The sequence below is a fragment of the Denticeps clupeoides genome, unplaced genomic scaffold (assembly GCF_900700375.1).
Source record: "Denticeps clupeoides unplaced genomic scaffold, fDenClu1.1, whole genome shotgun sequence".
Classification (NCBI taxonomy): Eukaryota; Metazoa; Chordata; class Actinopteri; order Clupeiformes; family Denticipitidae; genus Denticeps; species Denticeps clupeoides.
The window spans coordinates 65,239-83,382 of record NW_021630105.1 but is presented as its reverse complement, the minus strand read 5'-3'; the positions used below and the strand labels follow the sequence as shown (position 1 = coordinate 83,382).

General features: G+C 44.0%; 1 protein-coding gene, 1 non-coding gene and 1 pseudogene across 3 annotated transcripts in view; all 3 read left to right on the top strand.

Moving 5' to 3' along the window:
- gpc5b (glypican 5b) overlaps positions 1-16,954 on the top strand; it is a 31,860-nt gene extending 14,906 nt beyond the window's left edge. For both annotated transcript variants that reach the window (XM_028969146.1, XM_028969145.1), the window contains 3 exons: positions 998-1,118; positions 8,634-8,799; positions 16,171-16,954. In XM_028969146.1, the coding sequence (XP_028824979.1) occupies positions 998-1,118; positions 8,634-8,799; positions 16,171-16,337 (454 nt within the window). In that variant the 3' untranslated portion in view covers positions 16,338-16,954. The remainder of the gene's footprint in view (positions 1-997; positions 1,119-8,633; positions 8,800-16,170) is intronic.
- On the top strand, positions 2,918-3,036 carry LOC114783653 (uncharacterized; annotated as a pseudogene).
- On the top strand, positions 3,175-3,293 carry LOC114783627 (5S ribosomal RNA). The gene has a single exon (XR_003748522.1). It is a non-coding gene; the product is annotated as a 5S ribosomal RNA (ribosomal RNA).
- Positions 16,955-18,144: the final 1,190 nt, after the last annotated feature.

Here is an 18,144-nt window from a genome sequence, read left to right as displayed (position 1 = left end):
CTTCAACAATATCTGCTAATCTGTTTAAGATGTGTGCAGCAGCCGCCACCCCTTTCTGTTCATCTTTCTGTCTGGACGCACTTGATATTGGATATAGAAACATTTCTCAGTGGGAAAAAAGCTAAATAACCTGTTTGGTAGACTGACAAAATGTCAAAGAACCATCAAAAATTACACGTAATAAAATGAGTACAACGGGTTTCTTTGGCAAGCACATTGGCCAATCAGTTGGGTTTATTGTGGGCTAAGCGGCTAACAGACACGCCCATCGTTGCCACGACACTCACGTATGATGCATGAATGATGCATGAACAGCATTGTGTCATTTAGCTCCATTGCTTTTCATCGTTCATTCATGCATCATACGTGATTGTCATGGCAACGGTGGGCGTGTAAATGTCATGTAAATGTGTCTGTTGTGCAGGGAGTGCTGTCGAGACGGAAGGACTTAAGCTGGGGTGGCAATCGCTGTGTTATCTTGTGCGCTGACTGCACGTGTCTTTGGCACAATCTCTCAGACAACAACACTTCAAGCCAATTTAGACGAGGATTTAGTCAATCTGTCCTGTTAATTAGTCTGGGGACGTGTGTACGTTCAGGCAGCCAATGACTGCAGCGGGAATGTGACATGGACGCCGCCCCTTCCTGACCCGTTCGTGTTGATCTGATCCATCGATCAGCCGAAGCGCTGAGCACAGCAGAGCCCCAATAATCGGCCCTCCCAGTAAACTTTGTTCAAAGTTCAAAAAGCCATTTTCCAGCTGGTAGCCGCTGGATTTGCAGTTTATCCGTGCCTCTTGGTTCCATGCTGGGAGCGGAGTGCAACTCGCTAATGAATCATTTATGCTGCCGAAAACGAGATTGAATCCGTTGCTCTCGACAGGCCTTGGATTAGATGGGTGTCAGGGACTGGAGATGAAAATGAAACTTCACATGTTAGGCACAGATATGTTCTAATCTCTTTCTTTTCTTTTCTTTTCTTTTCTTCCTTTCTTAGTTACAGTAGTATGGTGGTAGGCAATGGCCTGCAGGCCCAGGAGCACAACCCGGAAGTGAAGGTGCGGAGAAGAGACCCCGTCCTCGAGGAGGCCAGAATCAGGCTAGAGCACTTTAACCAAGTAAGATTCTCAACAAGCCACATCCTCAGCCAGTGATGTGTTAGCCACTTCCTTCAGATGCCAAATAAAGTGGAAGTGGCCCCTTAATCAGAACCCTGATCCGCCAAGATGCCACTGAGGTCCCCTTGATGAAGGTCCCGTCCCCACACACTGCTCACCAAGGGTGACGGAGTGGGACACGTTTCACCGTGTCACTGTGTGCTGTGCTGCAGTGTTTCACAATGACAATCACGTCACTTTCATTTTCAAATGTGGTTTTAAGGTTCTAAGGAACTGTGGGCAAATGGCAGCTTTGCATGAGATGCCTTTATAAGACCAGCACTGGCTTCTAAAGCAGGATGTGCATGTTTGCTAGGGTGGCTTGAGAATAAAATACATTTCATGTGTGCATGGTAGGCTTTGCTGTGAGAATGGGATGCTGCTGTCTGGCCTCGTTCCCCAGGTCTCACCAAAAGCTGTGGATCAGAGGCTCAGGTCCACTTGGCCCAAGGCTGAGGAGGAACTAAATCAGAGGTCACAGTTGGCCTAATTCTTGACTCTTGGCCTGTCAGAGAGATTGTTAATGGCGAAGTCAAGAAAATAAAGGGGAAAGTGATGCTGTTTTCCTACTCGTGGTGTTCTGATGTTTTTCATAAGTGTATTGATAATTGGCCATCACATTGATGTCTGGGTGCAGTCTTGTTCTTCAAAGTTCTTATTATATATCTGCATTAGCTATGCACGAGTAAGAGCATGCCTATAAACCAGAATTAAACCCTGCACACATCCCTTTTTGATGATTTGATGATAAATGATGATCATGATGATAGTCCTGTAATGACTATTGGGTTTCTCTCCTTCAATAAACCCGAAGATATACATCCGACAGGAAAAGCTTTAATTATGTTTGCTTTTAATCTTGATTGTTTGGTCACAAGTCAATAAAACTATTATCACCTTCTGTGCGCTGATGCTCTGGAAGATGCTCTGCTAACATATTGCTGATGTACTGAAACCAATTGACTTATTGTGGAGCATCAAATGACCCATGTTGCCTGCTGAAGGCTAAATGGCTATTTCAGACCCACTAGCCATCCACATCCTTCAGAGAAGGCAGCGTGGTATTGGCCATTCATCTACAAGGCGTCATTGCAGCAGCTGTTTTTGGGAGGGGACACATCCAGCTCATCCTTCCCTCTGGGAGATGTTTCGTAACGTTTGCTCCGAGAACATGAGAACCAGACACTGCGATGTGGGGCTGCGGCCAGACCGAACCCAACCCGGGTGCAGCGGAGCACCGCTGTGACTGGGCCGTTCTCGAGCCCAGATGCTGTTCTGTGTGAGGTAAAGAAAAGAAACTTGATCTGACAGCTGGGAGGAAAAATGGTGAAAAAAGAAAAGAGAAGCGGTGGGGTTTGTTGCTACTGTACCTAGTGCAGGACCAGATGGACCCTGTCACATAACTCATATTTCTGTCTGTGCTCCTATTACCCCAAAGGTTTTTCAATTACATTATCATATTCAGTTATTTATATGTAATATCTATAAACCTTTTGCTTTTGTGAGTACAACAACAATAATTTACAAAGTGAAATGTTTTTAAAATTCAATATTCTAAATATATTAAGCAATACAATGATAATATCCATTGTACAGGACCTACATTGATAATTTTTATTATTTAAAAAAAAAATTTCAATATTATATTTTTAAATAACTCATAATGAGAAGACGATGTTTGTGCACCTGTATGATAATATTTTCTGTGTAGAGATTTTACTGTTAAACTATATAATGTTTGGAAGTGAAATACTGATGTGGCTTACGGCCATACCAGCTGAAGAACGCCCGGTCTCGTCTGATCTCGGAAGCTAAGAAGGCTTGGGCCTGGTTAGTACTTGGATGGGAGACCTCCTTGGAATACCAGGTGCTTTAACTGTTGAAAAACTTTTTAAAATGAAGTTTTTTTGCATCGCTTTTTTGTTTTTTTTTTTTAAATAAGTTAGGAGGTATTTTCACTCTGTGATATGTTTTCAAGCCTAGGTTGTATAAAGTCCAAGATTTTCAAGCAGAGATTGCTTACGGCCATACCAGCCCAAGAACGCCCGGTCTCGTCTGATCTCGGAAGCTAAGAAGGCTTGGGCCTGGTTAGTACTTGGACGGGAGACCTCCTGGGAATACCAGGTGCTGTAAGCTGTAACTGTTTGGGGGTAGTGGTGGCTTGGCAGTTAAGGAAGTAATCAGAAGGTTGCTGAGATCCGCCGAGGTGCCACTGAGCAAAGCACTGACCCCACACACTGCTCCCCGGGCGCCTGTCATGGCTGCCCACCACTCACTAAGGGTGATGGTTAAAAGCAGAGGACACATTTTGTTGTGTGCACCATGTGCTGTGCTGCTGTGTATCACAATGACCATCACTTCACTTTAAAAATAATTTTTTTACTAGTTCACTGCAACTATTAACGATAAATATGATAACTGCTTCTTCAGCAAAAGTGCTTTAATGAAGCAGGTTTTTTAATGGAGAATTTATGTATGACTGTAATTAGACTTTTAGTCTTTTCATAGCCTGAAGGGACTCCCGTTAATAGATTATCAAAAGCAAGAATCACCTCAAAAGTTGTGTTATTTCAACATTATTACTAAATGGTAGTTATCTGCAGTTATTCATGTATCATATCATAGGAACAGTGAACAAAAATATTTTTGAATTATATAAATGATGCATGGATCAGCCTAGCGGGTAAGAAAACAGACCCAAAATCGGAACCCAATGCTAGGTCGCAGCGGCCACACCGGGCCCTGACCATCGTCAGGTAAGATGCGCGGCGGTGGCCTAACCCTAACCCATCCACAACAGCTGGTGCAGGAATGCTGCGATCGTCTCTGTAGAGGTAGAGGTTCGTAGAGGGTTTAGCAGTCTCGGAATGTCTCTCTGTACATTTCACTGCTGTGATCATCGTTGCAGTAAACATCCTGCCTAGCGCTAGCAATAATGCTAAAGCTAGTGGTGCACTCGGTGAACTCTACAACATCATCAGCAACCTCCAGACAGTCTACCAGGACAGCTTGTTCATCGTCAAGGAGAATTTGTCAATGCAAACCTCAAATCAAAATTTATAACACCATGGGACAGCATGTTAGAACTTGTTAACTCAAGGCCACACCCCTCCCCCACCTCGGAAAAATCAGACCTCTCAGAAAAATCTCCATACTTCTCACCATAACCTACAGACCCATCATCAAGCAGTTCAGACCAGCCATCATGGAGGTGAGAATGTGGCCCCAGGGGTGATCCGGGAGCCACTGAGGAAGACAACCCTTCCTCCCAACGAGGAGACATCCGGATGACCTTCCGCAGAGTCAACTCGCGGACATTCCCGGTCGGGTGCTACGGGAGTGTGCTGACCAGCTTGCAGACATCTTGACAGATATCTTCGCGGAGTTCAGCTGTGGTACCTACCTGCCTCAAAACCACCATCCCAGTACCAAAGATGTCAACTGTGTTATGAAGTGCTTCCCACCTTCCCACCCACCTTCCACAGAATATGGACCTGCTTTAGTTCGCCTACTAGCCAAACTGCTCCACAGACAATGCAATCTCGTCTGCTGTCCACGCAACCCTCTCCCACCTCGACAAGATACTTCAACTCAGTATTCAACACTGTCATCCCTCAGAAGCTTGTAATGAAGTTGGACCTGCTGGGAAGAAGCTCTCCACTCTGCAGCTGGATCTTGGACTTCCTAACAGACAGGCCCCAGTCTGTGTCTATAGGAAATAACCCCTCCAAGGTCCTCACCCTGAGCACAGGTTCCCCACAGGGATGCTGCTCAGCCCACTGCTGTTCACTCTGGTGACACACGACTGTGCTGCACAGTCCAGTTCAAACCACATCATGATGTTTGCAGATGACACAACAGTAGTGGGGCTCATCACCAACAATGATGAGTCTGCCTACAGAGAGGAGATAAAACATCTGGTGGAACAACCTGACTCTCAATGTCACCAAGATGGATCTGCTGTTGAGATCATCAGCAGCGTGAAGTTCCTGGGTGTGCACGTGACAGACGAGCTCTCCTGGAGCCTCAACACCACCTCCACCACCAAGAAATCCCAGCAACTTCTGCACTTCCTCAGGAAGCTGAAGAAGGCCAACCCCCCTCCTCCCATCCTCACATCGTTCTACCGGGGGACCACTGAGAGTGTTCTCTGCTGCTACATCACTGCTACACCACCTAGAGGGTGGTAGTAGCCTAGTGGGTAACACACTCTCCTATGAACCAGAAGACCCAGGTTCAAACCCCACTTACTACCATTGTGTCCCTGAGCAAGACACTTAACCCTGAGTGTCTCCAGGGGGGGACTGTCCCTGTAACTGATTGTAAGTCACTCTGGATAAGGTCGTCTGGTAAACACTGTAAATGTAAAATGTAGATTTCAGGAAGTGCACTGTCGCAGTTCCACTTCCACCCATCTCCAGCTCTACCAGAACCACCTCATCCATCAAGCTCGGAACATAATGAAGGACTCTCACCACCCCTCACATGCCCTGTTCTGCCAGGTTCTCCTACCGTCTGGCGAGAGCTTCTTCCTCCAAGCAGTCAGAGCTCTCAATGTACTGCCATCACTCATAAACTCAACAACAAAACACTTCCTGCCTTATGCACCTGATTTTTTTTCTCATCTCTGCTCTTTTTGCACATTTAGCACATTTGTCTTGTCTTGTGTGTCCAGTTTGAAATATCCAACATATCCACTTCCTCCATTTTACACGATGTTGTCCAGTTATGTCCTGTTCAACCTGTTTATTGTACAGAAAAGTTTTACTTTTCTTCTATAGAGATAATCTGTAGAGTATTTAAGTTTTAGTTTTAGTTAGTATAGTTTAGTTTAGTGTGTATGCATGTATATATTTTCTTTTATTATTGCACTATGGGGGGATCTGTGTTTCAATACATGATATTCTGTGTATACTGTTGTACTGACAATAAACTGATCTTGAATCATGAATCTGAGTCAAATCCTGAACCGCCAAGGTGCCACTGAACAAAGTACCGTCCCCACACACTCTCCCCGGAGGCCTGTCCTGGTGCCCACTGTCACTAATGGTGATGGTTAAGCACAGAGGACACGTTTCACAATCACTTTCATGTTTAGATAAAAAAAGATCAAAGGCCATACAATACAGGATTCCCATTTTCTGTTTTTATTCCAATTACTCCTTTAAATGAACCTCATCGTCATCGTAGCACCGCCATTCTCCGTGGATTTCAGTGACATTTGTATCTGTTAAGAGCCTGGCGGCCCGTCTGGAGTTGGACTGGTGAGGGACACTGGAAATATCAACAGTTGCTGTGTCCCAAGTGATCTATTAATGGCAGGGGTGAAAAGATCGTCAAATGTATTGGTTCGAAATGCATACTGCCCCCAAGGGTTCTGTGTGTGTGTGTGTGTGTGTGTGTGTGTCTGGTTTAGTTGTTCATTACCGGACAGCCTGTGTTTGTGCTTTAGTGCGACCTGTCACAGCCACCGTGCTAATGACTTGAGTGCAGGATAAGTGACAATTTAAAGTGTCATAAAAACCAAACCCAGCTCTCGTTGCTTTGAAGCTAATGAGGTAGGAGCAGAAACATCACATGGCTGACGTTAGCCCTCATCTTCCTTTTTCTCACACTTTCCTGGTTTTATTTTCATGGTCACAGCTTTCCTCCACGCTGCCCATTCTCTGTCTGCGCCCTGTCTCCACTTTCCCCACCCCATTCTCACCAAAGGCAGGCCTAATACACACTTTACACACAAACGTGCGCCGAAGTGACAAAAACAGTGAGACTGCATTCCGAATATATCTTTTTTTCAGCTGCTTTATAACTTTTTTTGGCTGTTTTAATGTTCCTTTTATTCCAGACTCTCACTTCCCTCTTGGGCGATCACAGCAGGTGCTCCTGCACCGGATTACGGAGTCCTGATCCATTCAATTAGGATTGATGGACCAGGACTCATTAAGAACCCAGTAGGTACAGTAAGACTGTACTTACCTGGCATTAGTTTTGTTTTCTCCTGACGATTTAGTCAAACGTACTAAGGTTATTTTGTATTAGTTCCTTTTATGCTTCCTTTTGTTCCTTTTACGTTTCTTATAAATCCATTGATATGAGTTGTCCAGCTTTTACACCTTTTTCCCCCTTGGACCCCAAGTCGTGACAACTGTACTCCTTCCTTACACAAAGCAAATTACTATGATCTGCCCACCACTCGAATTATTAGCAATAAATACATGGATGGAACTAATAATACATGGATGGAAAATAATTCCAGAAAATCTTGAAAAGAATGAACGTATTTTGTTGGTTTTACGTAAAAAAAAATGGGCTTGGTTAGATATATGATATCTGTATATGATAAATAATCTTAATTTGGAAGATATGTTCTTATCCTCATTGTGTGAAGTACAAGCTGTTCTAATTGCATTTGGACTCGTTCTCTCGATCGATTCCAGCTGCGTTGCCATGGTGCCCATCTGACGCTCAGCTCAATTTATTATTCGCCATCGCTAATTAACAGTCCTGTGAGGATGATTGGCTCAGGCCTACTGCTAGATTTAATTGTCTTTTGTTACCATTAAAGTCCCTTGTGGAGTTAAATCTCCCGCTGTTGAATTCCATTATAATTATTTCAACGGTGCGAATAATTCTGGGGCAGCAGAATGGCGCTGATGCTGTGACGGTAATATTAGCATGTCTCCGCTGCACAGGAACTAGATCTGGAGCCGCTGGCCTGCAGTGACTGCTTTGTGCAATGCTCGGTGATAAAACCGAATTCCAGTCTATTCCCCACACAGATATTTAGTCATGCTCTGTGTTAAAGAAATAAATCAATATTTCAAATTAAATCTGTGACTTCTCTGTAACCACAGACAATGGATGTAGTGTAAAAGAATCCCCAGACACTGTGAATAAAGGGAAGTACACAGAACCCCCCCAAAAAACTACAAAGCAGAGCAAACAAGTGAGCAAAGTAATTACATATACATATATAATAAATCTAACTTGATTAGTCATACCTATAACTGGAAAATATTTGTAGAGCCTTGTTGTACATGAATAGTGTAAAACTGAAGGCTGGAGGCTACGGGGTAACAACCCAACTTCATGGAATGTGCACCAAATACTGTTTAGAACGATGACTAAGGGTGATGGTTAAATACAGAGGACATGTTTCAGGCCTGTTAGCATTTTTGATGTTAGCATGCTAACATGCACATTTTTCAAGATGCTCCAAACATCACCAAATTTCACGTGACCGCCTGCCATCAGCCACACAGCTGACACCATCTCTGGAGGCCAACACCCAGACAGGCCCATCAAAAGGCCCTACTACCACCACAATTCTAGTTTCTTATGTCCTAATGCCTAAAACCCCTCCACACTACCCTCTAATCTCAGCAAATATTAAACATGGTAAATTGTATAAAAGTAGTAAAAAAGCTATTTAAAGCGACATTGACCATTAATTGTTCTCTCTATCTGTCCCTGTAGGAGTTGTCCAGGAAGATGGGCTGGAACAGAGACCGCAGCCCTGAGGTGGGCAGTGGGACCAGCGAGGAGACCAGCGAGGAGACCAGCAAGGAGACCAGCGAGGAGACCAGTGGAGACTGCGACGATGAGGATGGCTGTCAGAACTCCGGGGATCAAGACATAAACTGTGAGTCTGCACATTTCTCTGCACTTTCTGTCTTTTCCACCTCTGGGTTCTTTTACAGGTTTCCCTTTGGCTTTTGAAATCCATTTTTATATCTTCTGTAGAAGTCATTCTCTCTGACATCACTGCTTTTTCGAGAATGAATGGGCTCCGGGATCAAATGTCAAAGGTGGCGGCGGGAATGTTTCGTGCTGTGTATATATATAAAACCGCTTACGTAAGCACATGATCTCACCTCCGCCGTTATAGCTTTGTGTCTGCAGAATATAAATAGTTGTGATGGTGCTGAATACGGCTGGGGACTTAATGAAAAATTGATAAAACGGGAATTGCTGATATTGGTGTGTCAGCATGACTGCCTTCTATAACCTTCTGGGCCTTTTTTAAAAAAAATACATATCTGCTATAAACCCAATAAGAAAGGCCGGTAACTACTTTCATGAAGGTTGTTTTCTTCTAGAATCCATCTGCATTTTCTCCCTCTTTCTGTTCCTCTCTTCGCAGTGTTAAAGGTGTTTAAACAGTTAAAAGATCCTTTTCTGTGTATTGTCCAAATCCAGCAGCATGTTCAGTTTTTTATTATTACATGGATTTAGGCGAGTCTAGAGAATCCCTGGCAACAGACAGAGACATTCCCACGGTTCAGGATATCAATAATGCTAATGCCGTTACAGTTGACACTTGCCAACGATTTCTGGGAGCCAAGAGCCCTGCGTGCCTGCCGGTTTCCTAGGATACCAGGGATTCACGGATGCATTGATGCTCCCATGGGGTCTCCTACCATCAAGTCGAAGAATAGCCACCTTCATTTTTTTCCTTTTCTCTATTTTTAAAAAATCTTATTAGCCTAAGTGCTGACTAAACGATAAAGGTGCTGTCATTGCAGACTCAGCCATGCGCTTTAATTGCTCTATTTCTCAAGGACTGTTTACCACCAGTGTTTTATATTCTACCCTCCATTTCCCCCACAGAAATTATTATTAATAACTGAAGTACAAGTCTTCCTTGCAGTACACGCAGCCTGTCATGCTCTTTTTTTTGTCCCCGAAGGAAGATCTTTTTGAAAAAAAAAAAAAAAAAACCTTTTAAGGTCCAGCGGAATCTGGGAACTGAAAGTGCTTGTTCAGTAATATCCCACTTTCAGATCAATCATCTGGTGGTTCCCCTCAGGGCTGAGCTGGTGGACATGGGGCTGGGGTTTAGTTCTCTTTTCCCCTCGGTTCCTGGACCTATTGAAGCCAGCCAATAATCTTGTTTTCCTTCTATATAATCACACAGAAATAAATGACACTTGGCGTCGGTCACTTTTTTTGGCAGATGTCCTTTGCTTGACTGGTGCGCTGTGTGTCTTCTGTAATTGCATGGTTCAGGTAATGAAAAGATGAAAAAATCGAGCTGTCAGTGAAAATATTTTGATGAAGTGCGTTGTTCGATGATGACCTTGGAAGAATGGCGTATATTGAAAAAATGCTGGGGTTTGATGGAAGACGTGAGAGCAGGTCCAGTGCCACCTGAGCTTCTGGTCAATATTGACTTATGGTGATGCTTAGGTTAAAGCAAATCAAAATTAAAATGTATGAACCTAATATATGAAGCTCACAAAAAAAATATTTATATGACTAATAATAATACCCCAGATGATCAAACATGAAAATTATAGCCATAATATAGCCTTTTGTGCATCATGCTTAGATAATTGAAATTAGTGATTAGAAGTACACTATGCTTTATTATTTTAATGGCAAATTGCAAATGACTGTTTTACTTTTGAAAACTTGATGCTGTAATGGAGGTTACAGAGGTATATCCATATGTAGTATTGATGCTGGGATTGGTCCGGAGACTGAACCCTGAGGGACGTTGACAGGCCTGACTGGCACATTTATCTCTTCCCGTTAGCAGAGTCTTCACTCTGGTACTCAAATGGGTTTGTGTTGTCAAATGGACTTTCACTGTATCCAGAAAGTATGATATCTATAAGCTTATAAAAAGTTATTACAAAATATGTGTAAATACTGTATGTTAGGGTATTCAGGTACACACAGTGTAAAACTGCAGTGCCAATTACGTTCAGTCTAATGCTCCCCAGGGAAGAGAAAATATCCCTCATTAAAGTGTTAGAATTCACTCCACGGTTCCTGTGTCTCGGAGCCACTCCTCATGCATGATGGAGACTGCAGCCAGCACACACGCAGGATGTACAATATACTTCTCCCCAGGGTTTGTTTTATTAAATGCTGTGTATATGTCTATATATGTTTACATTATAATTCAGCTCTGCACACCTCTTCAAATGTAGTTTTGGGGGCAGAGGTTTGAAGATGGTTTGAATGTTTAGCCCAGCCATATTTAGCAGTTAAGGAATATAAATACAGTATGAAGGAGTGTAAGGACTAAAAAAACATATATATGCATTGAGAGGCATTCTGTTTAAAGGTAGAGTGACATTTAGCTCACAAATAGCCTTGGGCCAAAACACTTACATTTACAGATAATGCACATGACTGGACACACACACACACACACACACAGAAACACACTCAGACTGGCTCACATTAACATCCTGATTATAGAGTTACATGTTGGAACAGATTATGATTATGGTTTAAATATGTTTTTTATGCTTACATTGATGTCAGTGTATTACAGGGCTTGTTTTATCCAAGCTGGGTCACAAATTAGGTTTTCAGGGGGAATCAAAAGATTAGTATATTCACAGGTAAAGGAGCCACCAGGACAAATGGGTGGGCTGGCCGACGCTACCTTCTGAACAGCATCATTAGGTGCAGCGCGGCGCCCCGGTCTGCTCCCAGATGCCTGTGCCCCGGATGGCCTGACCGCTCTCTGAGTAATGAAAAGACATCTATCACTGTAGGAGGGGTTCGGCGAAGGGTGAGGCCATCATTCATGTTGCCAGGTGTTGGCCAACGGGGGGAACTCCCTGCCGAAGTCACCGCGGACCTTGGTGGCTTGGAGCCCTCTGTCCCTACCGAGTGATGAGCTGTCCATTATGTGTGTGTGTGTGTGTGTGTGTTTGAGTTGTTGTACCCCCACCCCCATCCGTTGTCGCTCAGGAGACGGCAGCTGGGGTAATGAAGAGCTCATTACAGATTCATCTACACCCACATGAAGGGATACCTTTATACCTCCTTCTCCTCTAGTGAAGGTCAAATCTTCTGTGTGTGTGTGTGTGTGTGTGTGTGTGTGCTTTCTTATGCAGAACATCGTATCACGTGTGGTTTGAATTACAACAATGTTGGTTTTATTGGACACACACCTTTGCTGGAAGCTTCTGTCCCTTCTGAACATTCTTGTCCAGTCTGGGGTGTAATTTCATGATTACCTTTCCTGCCAGAGGAATCCCTTTGTTTTATTTTTCATTTTTTGTGTAGTGGCCGGTTGAAATTAATCCTTCAATCGATAAATCGATAAATCGAATGAATGCGGACATGGACAATACAGCATTAATGCAGTGCAGAACATAATCGAATACATTACAATGATGTTGCTTGGTGATTTTCTGGCGGCGTACTGGTAGTGACGGTGGCGGCCTGATCTGAGTACAGCGCCGCTCCGGGTCGGAGATTCACGCTGCGCGGTGCGGCACCCGGTGGCCTTGTTCTCGCACCACAGTCATTTGTTGAACTTTGAACTTTTGCCTGCTGCGCACCATGACGTATTGAATCAGAGTGGGCGAGTTTCCTTTCTGCTACTTGGAAACACAGGGAACGGAGGAAAAGTTGATCTGTCTCTGAGTGTGCAGAGATCTACAACACGACAGGGGAGTTTAGAAGGACACAGCGGCTTTATTTTCTCAATTTACATTTACAGCATTTACCAGACGCCCTTATCCAGAGCGACTTACAATCAGTAGTTACAGGGACATTCCCCCCCCTGGAGACACAGGGTTAAGGACACGATGGTTTGAACCTGGGTCTTCCGGTTAATAGGCGAGTGTGTTACCCACCAGGCTACTACCACAGAAAAGCGGTCTGCGCTCATCTGATGCCTCGGACATCTGAACCAGGCGTTTTTCTGCCGTTTGTGGTGTCAGGGGAGAGCGGACTGAACGCAGACTCATTGTAGTAAATCGAGGCGTCCACACAGCGTACGAGACCTTAACCCTTTTAAAACATCACGTGACCATTGTGATGCATTGATATGGAGGCACTGATAATCATAATCGAATCGAATTGAATCACACCTCTAGTGGCCGTTCTGGAAAACTCTAATTAATGTAACCTCACGTGAACTTGTGGCCTTTGTTCATCTTCTGCTGCGTCTGCCTGTCGCGATAAAAGATAAGGAGCGCCTCCCTTTTCCAGCTGTCAGCGAGGTGGCGAATCTCTCGCGCCTGCTCCGTTCGAGCCTTCCCTGGGGGCAGCATTCATTATACAGGCTGCTGTGGGGAAGCAGTGCATGTTGGGTGGGGGCGGGGCAGGCCGGCTGAGAGGCGGTGACGGGTGAAGGTGAAACTTGTCAGGTTCCAGACGGACGGGTCTGCTCCCGACGTCCCTCCCTTTCCCGCTGTGCTGCATGGGGCGTCCTTAGCAGGGATCCGGAGTGACACGGTGGAGACTGGGGGACAGACGAGCCACCGTCTGGCCTGGGTCTTCCACCCCCCTCTACCACAACCTCCTCGCTTTCTCATTTGTATGCTCTCTCACTTTCTCATTCCACCTGCCCCTCTGTCTCTCTCACACACACACACACACACACACACAGACCAGCAATCCAACGAATACAAAACAGTCTTCACTACCCACAAGTCCATTTATCACCGTTATTCTGGATTTCTCTTCCAGCGCTCTGCTGGAAACAGTCTGGTAGAGGTGCAGGAAATTGAGACATCAACCAGGGGGGTGAAATACAGCATCTGTCCTCTATAGGTTTATTCATTCAGGAGTGAAGAGCCAGAATCTGTTTCTGGATTGACCTTGCAGCACCTTCACCTGCCCTGGCCCATCATGGATCTACTGGTTTTCTAGTCTGCTTACGTTTTAAACAGAAATGGACATGCAGCCATCTGCCTCTTTAAAATGGAGATGAAGAATGCTGAATGCATAAACTGGAGCTCCTGCCTGGCCAACAGAGGCTTTAGGCCGATGGTAACTTCACTCTGGATCTTCCAGATGCCATGAATGCGTATCTGCATGTGCGTGAGGCTGTAATTAACCCATCCAAGCACTTTGTTCGCCGTGTCTCTGCATGACATGGATGCCACGTAGGAGGATCTGGTTACAGCCGCTCCTGGCTTGATCAATGAAGAGCAAGGGAATTTTTTGGGAATGTTCATCGTTTTTGATCATCAAAGCATGTTTTTACAGATTCAGCCAGGCTCGGCCGGTCTGTGTGTTTTGGGTGAAACATATGAACAAGGGGTTATTGTACTTTAATCCTCTCTCTGTTGTAGATTCAGCTTCGTTCCGACTTCAGACACACTCACAATAACCTGTTTGAACTGCAGTTGTACTTTGAAATGTGACACATTTTTGGAAGTTTATTTTTTAGAATGCTTCGCATTTTAATTAAGTCTATTTGTTGTAATGTATATGCCTGTAGAAACAATTTTAAAGTAGTTATGTCACTAACCACCAGGCTAAGATATTCTGGTAATATGATTTAACGTTGTTGTAAACCCTTCATACTTATCTATTCAGCTAAAGTCCAGAACGTTGGCATCCGAGTCCGAGTTTAAAAAGGTTATTGCTGGTGCATTTTTTAGTTCACTAGGGGCCAAGGAATAGAAATTAAAGGACTGATTCTGAATGACAGTAAAATTGTCCAATCAAATCTTGCCTGTACATGGGTGGGTTTTAGTGCTGGAAGGGTAACTTTTGCAGTCCTGAAGGACTATTGACTTCCAGGACTATTCTTCTCTTCCAGCAAAGGAAGAGGAGGTCAGAGGGTCATGACTAGTAAGTACGTGTAGAAAGATATTCAAATGCTGCTTTGAAAATGGACATTGCGAAAGCTTTGGACCTATTTCAGTCTTTGCATTGAACCTCATCATAGTAGCAGGACGAAGGGGGACAATTCCTAGACGGGGGACCCCCCGAGGCCTGAAATATAGAATGAATGGGACCCACAGAGAGTTTTATACTACACTCCTGAAACTGAACGTGGCCTGCGCTCTTTATGATCAGCCATCAGTTAAGATGGCTCGCATGTATACCCACTGCGTGAGAATTTGATATATACATGTTCATGTTGTGTTCATGTTGTAAATTACTCTGTTAATGACAGAAAATCTGCATACATGTAGAGTTCACTAATCACTAATGACTGTAAACCTTTAAATTGTAGTGTAGACCTCACACCTCACTGGTGCATGCTGGGATCCTCTTAATAAAGCAGCCAGTTTCGCTGTTCCCCTCCCTTGTCGATTGCTGTAATCAGCATTAAAGCGCTCATCTCGCGGTGATGCGGAGATGAACGGGCCCTTTGTGTATTGTTCCGGCAGCACAATGGCCATTGTGTGAGCGCTGGGAGTTGAGTTTCCACGTCGGGGAGGTGTGTCTGCCTTTGTGGTGTTCCTCCATGTCTCTCCTCGCTCCGTGCGTGTCTGATTCCTGCATTTTAATCCGCTTGTAGATCAAGAACAGGCGCGCCCGGGAATTGCTGCGTGAACGTGCAGTATTAATATTCCGAGGTGGATAAGGCAGGCCGAGAAATTCAGGCTGCACGAATACTCATGGTGAAAAGGTGGAATCTGGAACATTCCGCCGGTCGTGATGTTAATTAGCTCCACCTCTCTTTAATATGCATGAAGCCGAACGTCTGCGTGCACGCTGTTCGTTTACAGTAATGTTCCGCTGTTCGTTTACAGTAATGTTCTGGAATCTGGAACATTCCGCCGGTCGTGATGTTAATTAGCTCCACCTCTCTATGCATGAAGCCGAACGTCTGCGTGCACGCTGTTCGTTTACAGTAATGTTCTGTTACGTCTATTTATTCAATTACGGCTCGTATTGCACGTGAACACACATGCATGGCGCATATAGATCCCCGACGAGCACAGGCCATCCGTCACCGTGTCACCGTCGCATGGCGCAGTTCACGTTTCACAGCATGCGATGAGGTGTGCGCTGTGCTCACAATGGCCGTTCTTTCTGTGTGTGTGTGTGTGTAATGCCCTCTCGGGACTAATTGACACATAACCTGTCCTCGTCTCTGGTGAATTATGAATTATGCTGGAATGTCAGCGGTCTCCTCGTTCGTGGCCCCCTGTGGAATTCAGCTGCACGCATCGACACGCCATGCAATACGTTACCAGCAGAGAGACGCGTTCGCCAGCACTTCTTTTATCTCTGTTCTGATGACTATCTGCCCTTCTTTTTCTTTTTCTGTCTCATCTCTTCTCACGTCTTACAGCTGTGAGCAGAAATGCGGATCACGCTGCACCCCCCGAAGGCAAGGAGACCCGAACCCCGTACGCCCGCCCTACTCCAAAGGCCACGGTGGAAGGAGCTGCTGACATTTCCGCCCCCCGCCCCGGCACCGTCTTCGTCCTGCTCCTGCTCCTCCACCTCTCGGTGTAATCTGCGCCGCGGCGTCCCCGCATCATGCCTGCGAGGTGAAGGGCGGGGCCCTGAGACGAGGAGAGGTGGAAGAACCCTTCAGACGAGAGGCCGAAGCCCCTCACGGACTAGTCTAATCTCAGCTGGAGAGAGCGAAGTCTTTTCCTTTTATACGCGTATTTCATCCTCTTCTGATGTAAGGGGACGTCAGCATCTTCACAATATTTCTCTGAAAATCAGAGTGTTTTCATTCTTCTTCCAGTCCAGTATGACTTCAGTAGCTTATAGATTTTAACAGAAACTCAAGCTCTGAATTAACATATTTATCTAAATAATTTATAAAGTAGGTTTTTATTTCAGGACTATTACTCTGTTGTTCTGACGACAGCACTATTCTGTGCTTTAGCTTAGACATAATGCTGCTGTGATGGTAGTCTTAATGTATTGGTTGTAATGTTTTCATTAAACTATACTAATGATTTAATGTTGGGTAAATGGTTAATTCTTCAAATAAAGGTACATTTTTGTCTGGACATTGTAGTAAAATGTTAAATAAAATTATTAAAATGAATAGAGTTGAATCTGAATTCTGTTTAGGAATGATTCATTTTTTTAAATAAATTTTATTTCAGTAATAACACTGTTGTGGTGGAATTGACGTTTGGTTCTGCTTCATTTAAAAGCATAAAACCACTCAAAATGCACATCACAAAATGAAAAAGAAATATGAAAGCCAATAATCAGTTAATATTGTGTAGTAGATGAATCAGCCATGTGCATTTCCAGTTCCCCTGGTGTCCCATGCTGCTGTCTGTAAAATATTCCCTGAGGGGGTTTTGGGTCGAGGCTGTTTATCCCACACGGCGTGTTATAATGAGAACTAACTTTGAATAAAAAAACTGATTCATGAGAATTCTGTATAAAAATGAGGAATTCTGCAAAAGGAGGAAAGGAGACGTTTCCCCTCCAACACGCAGGAATGGAATTATTGAAGAGAATCTCTGAAGACGGCGTGTGTCTCAGTGGCCTTGGAGCGATGATCAGGGATCAATTGTTACCGACTTGAATATGAAATAGTCATGTCTTCATTTTCTAAATTCTTGAGGCCTCAGTTTTGTTGAGTTTATTATGATGTGGTGGATGTGGCTGGGCTGGTAGTTATGCGGGTAGAACTCATGTTCTATAACTCATGTTCTATAACTCATGTTCGATAACTCATGTTCGATAACTCATGTTCTATAGCTCATGTTCTATAACTCATGTTCGATAACTCATGTTCTATAACTCATGTTCTATAACTCATGTTTTATAACTCATGTTCGATAGCTCATGTTCGATAACTCATGTTCTATAACTCATGCTCGATAACTCATGTTCGATAACTCATGTTCTATAACTCATGTTCGATAACTCATGTTCGATAACTCATGTTCTATAACTCATGTTCGATAACTCATGTTCTATAACTCATGTTCGATAGCTCATGTTCGATAACTCATGTTCGATAACTCATGTTCTATAGCTCATGTTCTATAACTCATGTTCGATAACTCATGTTCTATAACTCATGCTCGATAACTCATGTTCTATAACTCATGTTCTATAACTCATGTTCGATAACTCATGTTCTATAACTCATGCTCGATAACTCATGTTCTATAGCTCATGTTCTATAACTCATGTTCGATAACTCATGTTCTATAACTCATGCTCGATAACTCATGTTCTATAACTCATGTTCTATAACTCATGTTCGATAACTCATGTTCTATAACTCATGCTCGATAACTCATGTTCTATAACTCATGTTCTATAACTCATGTTCGAT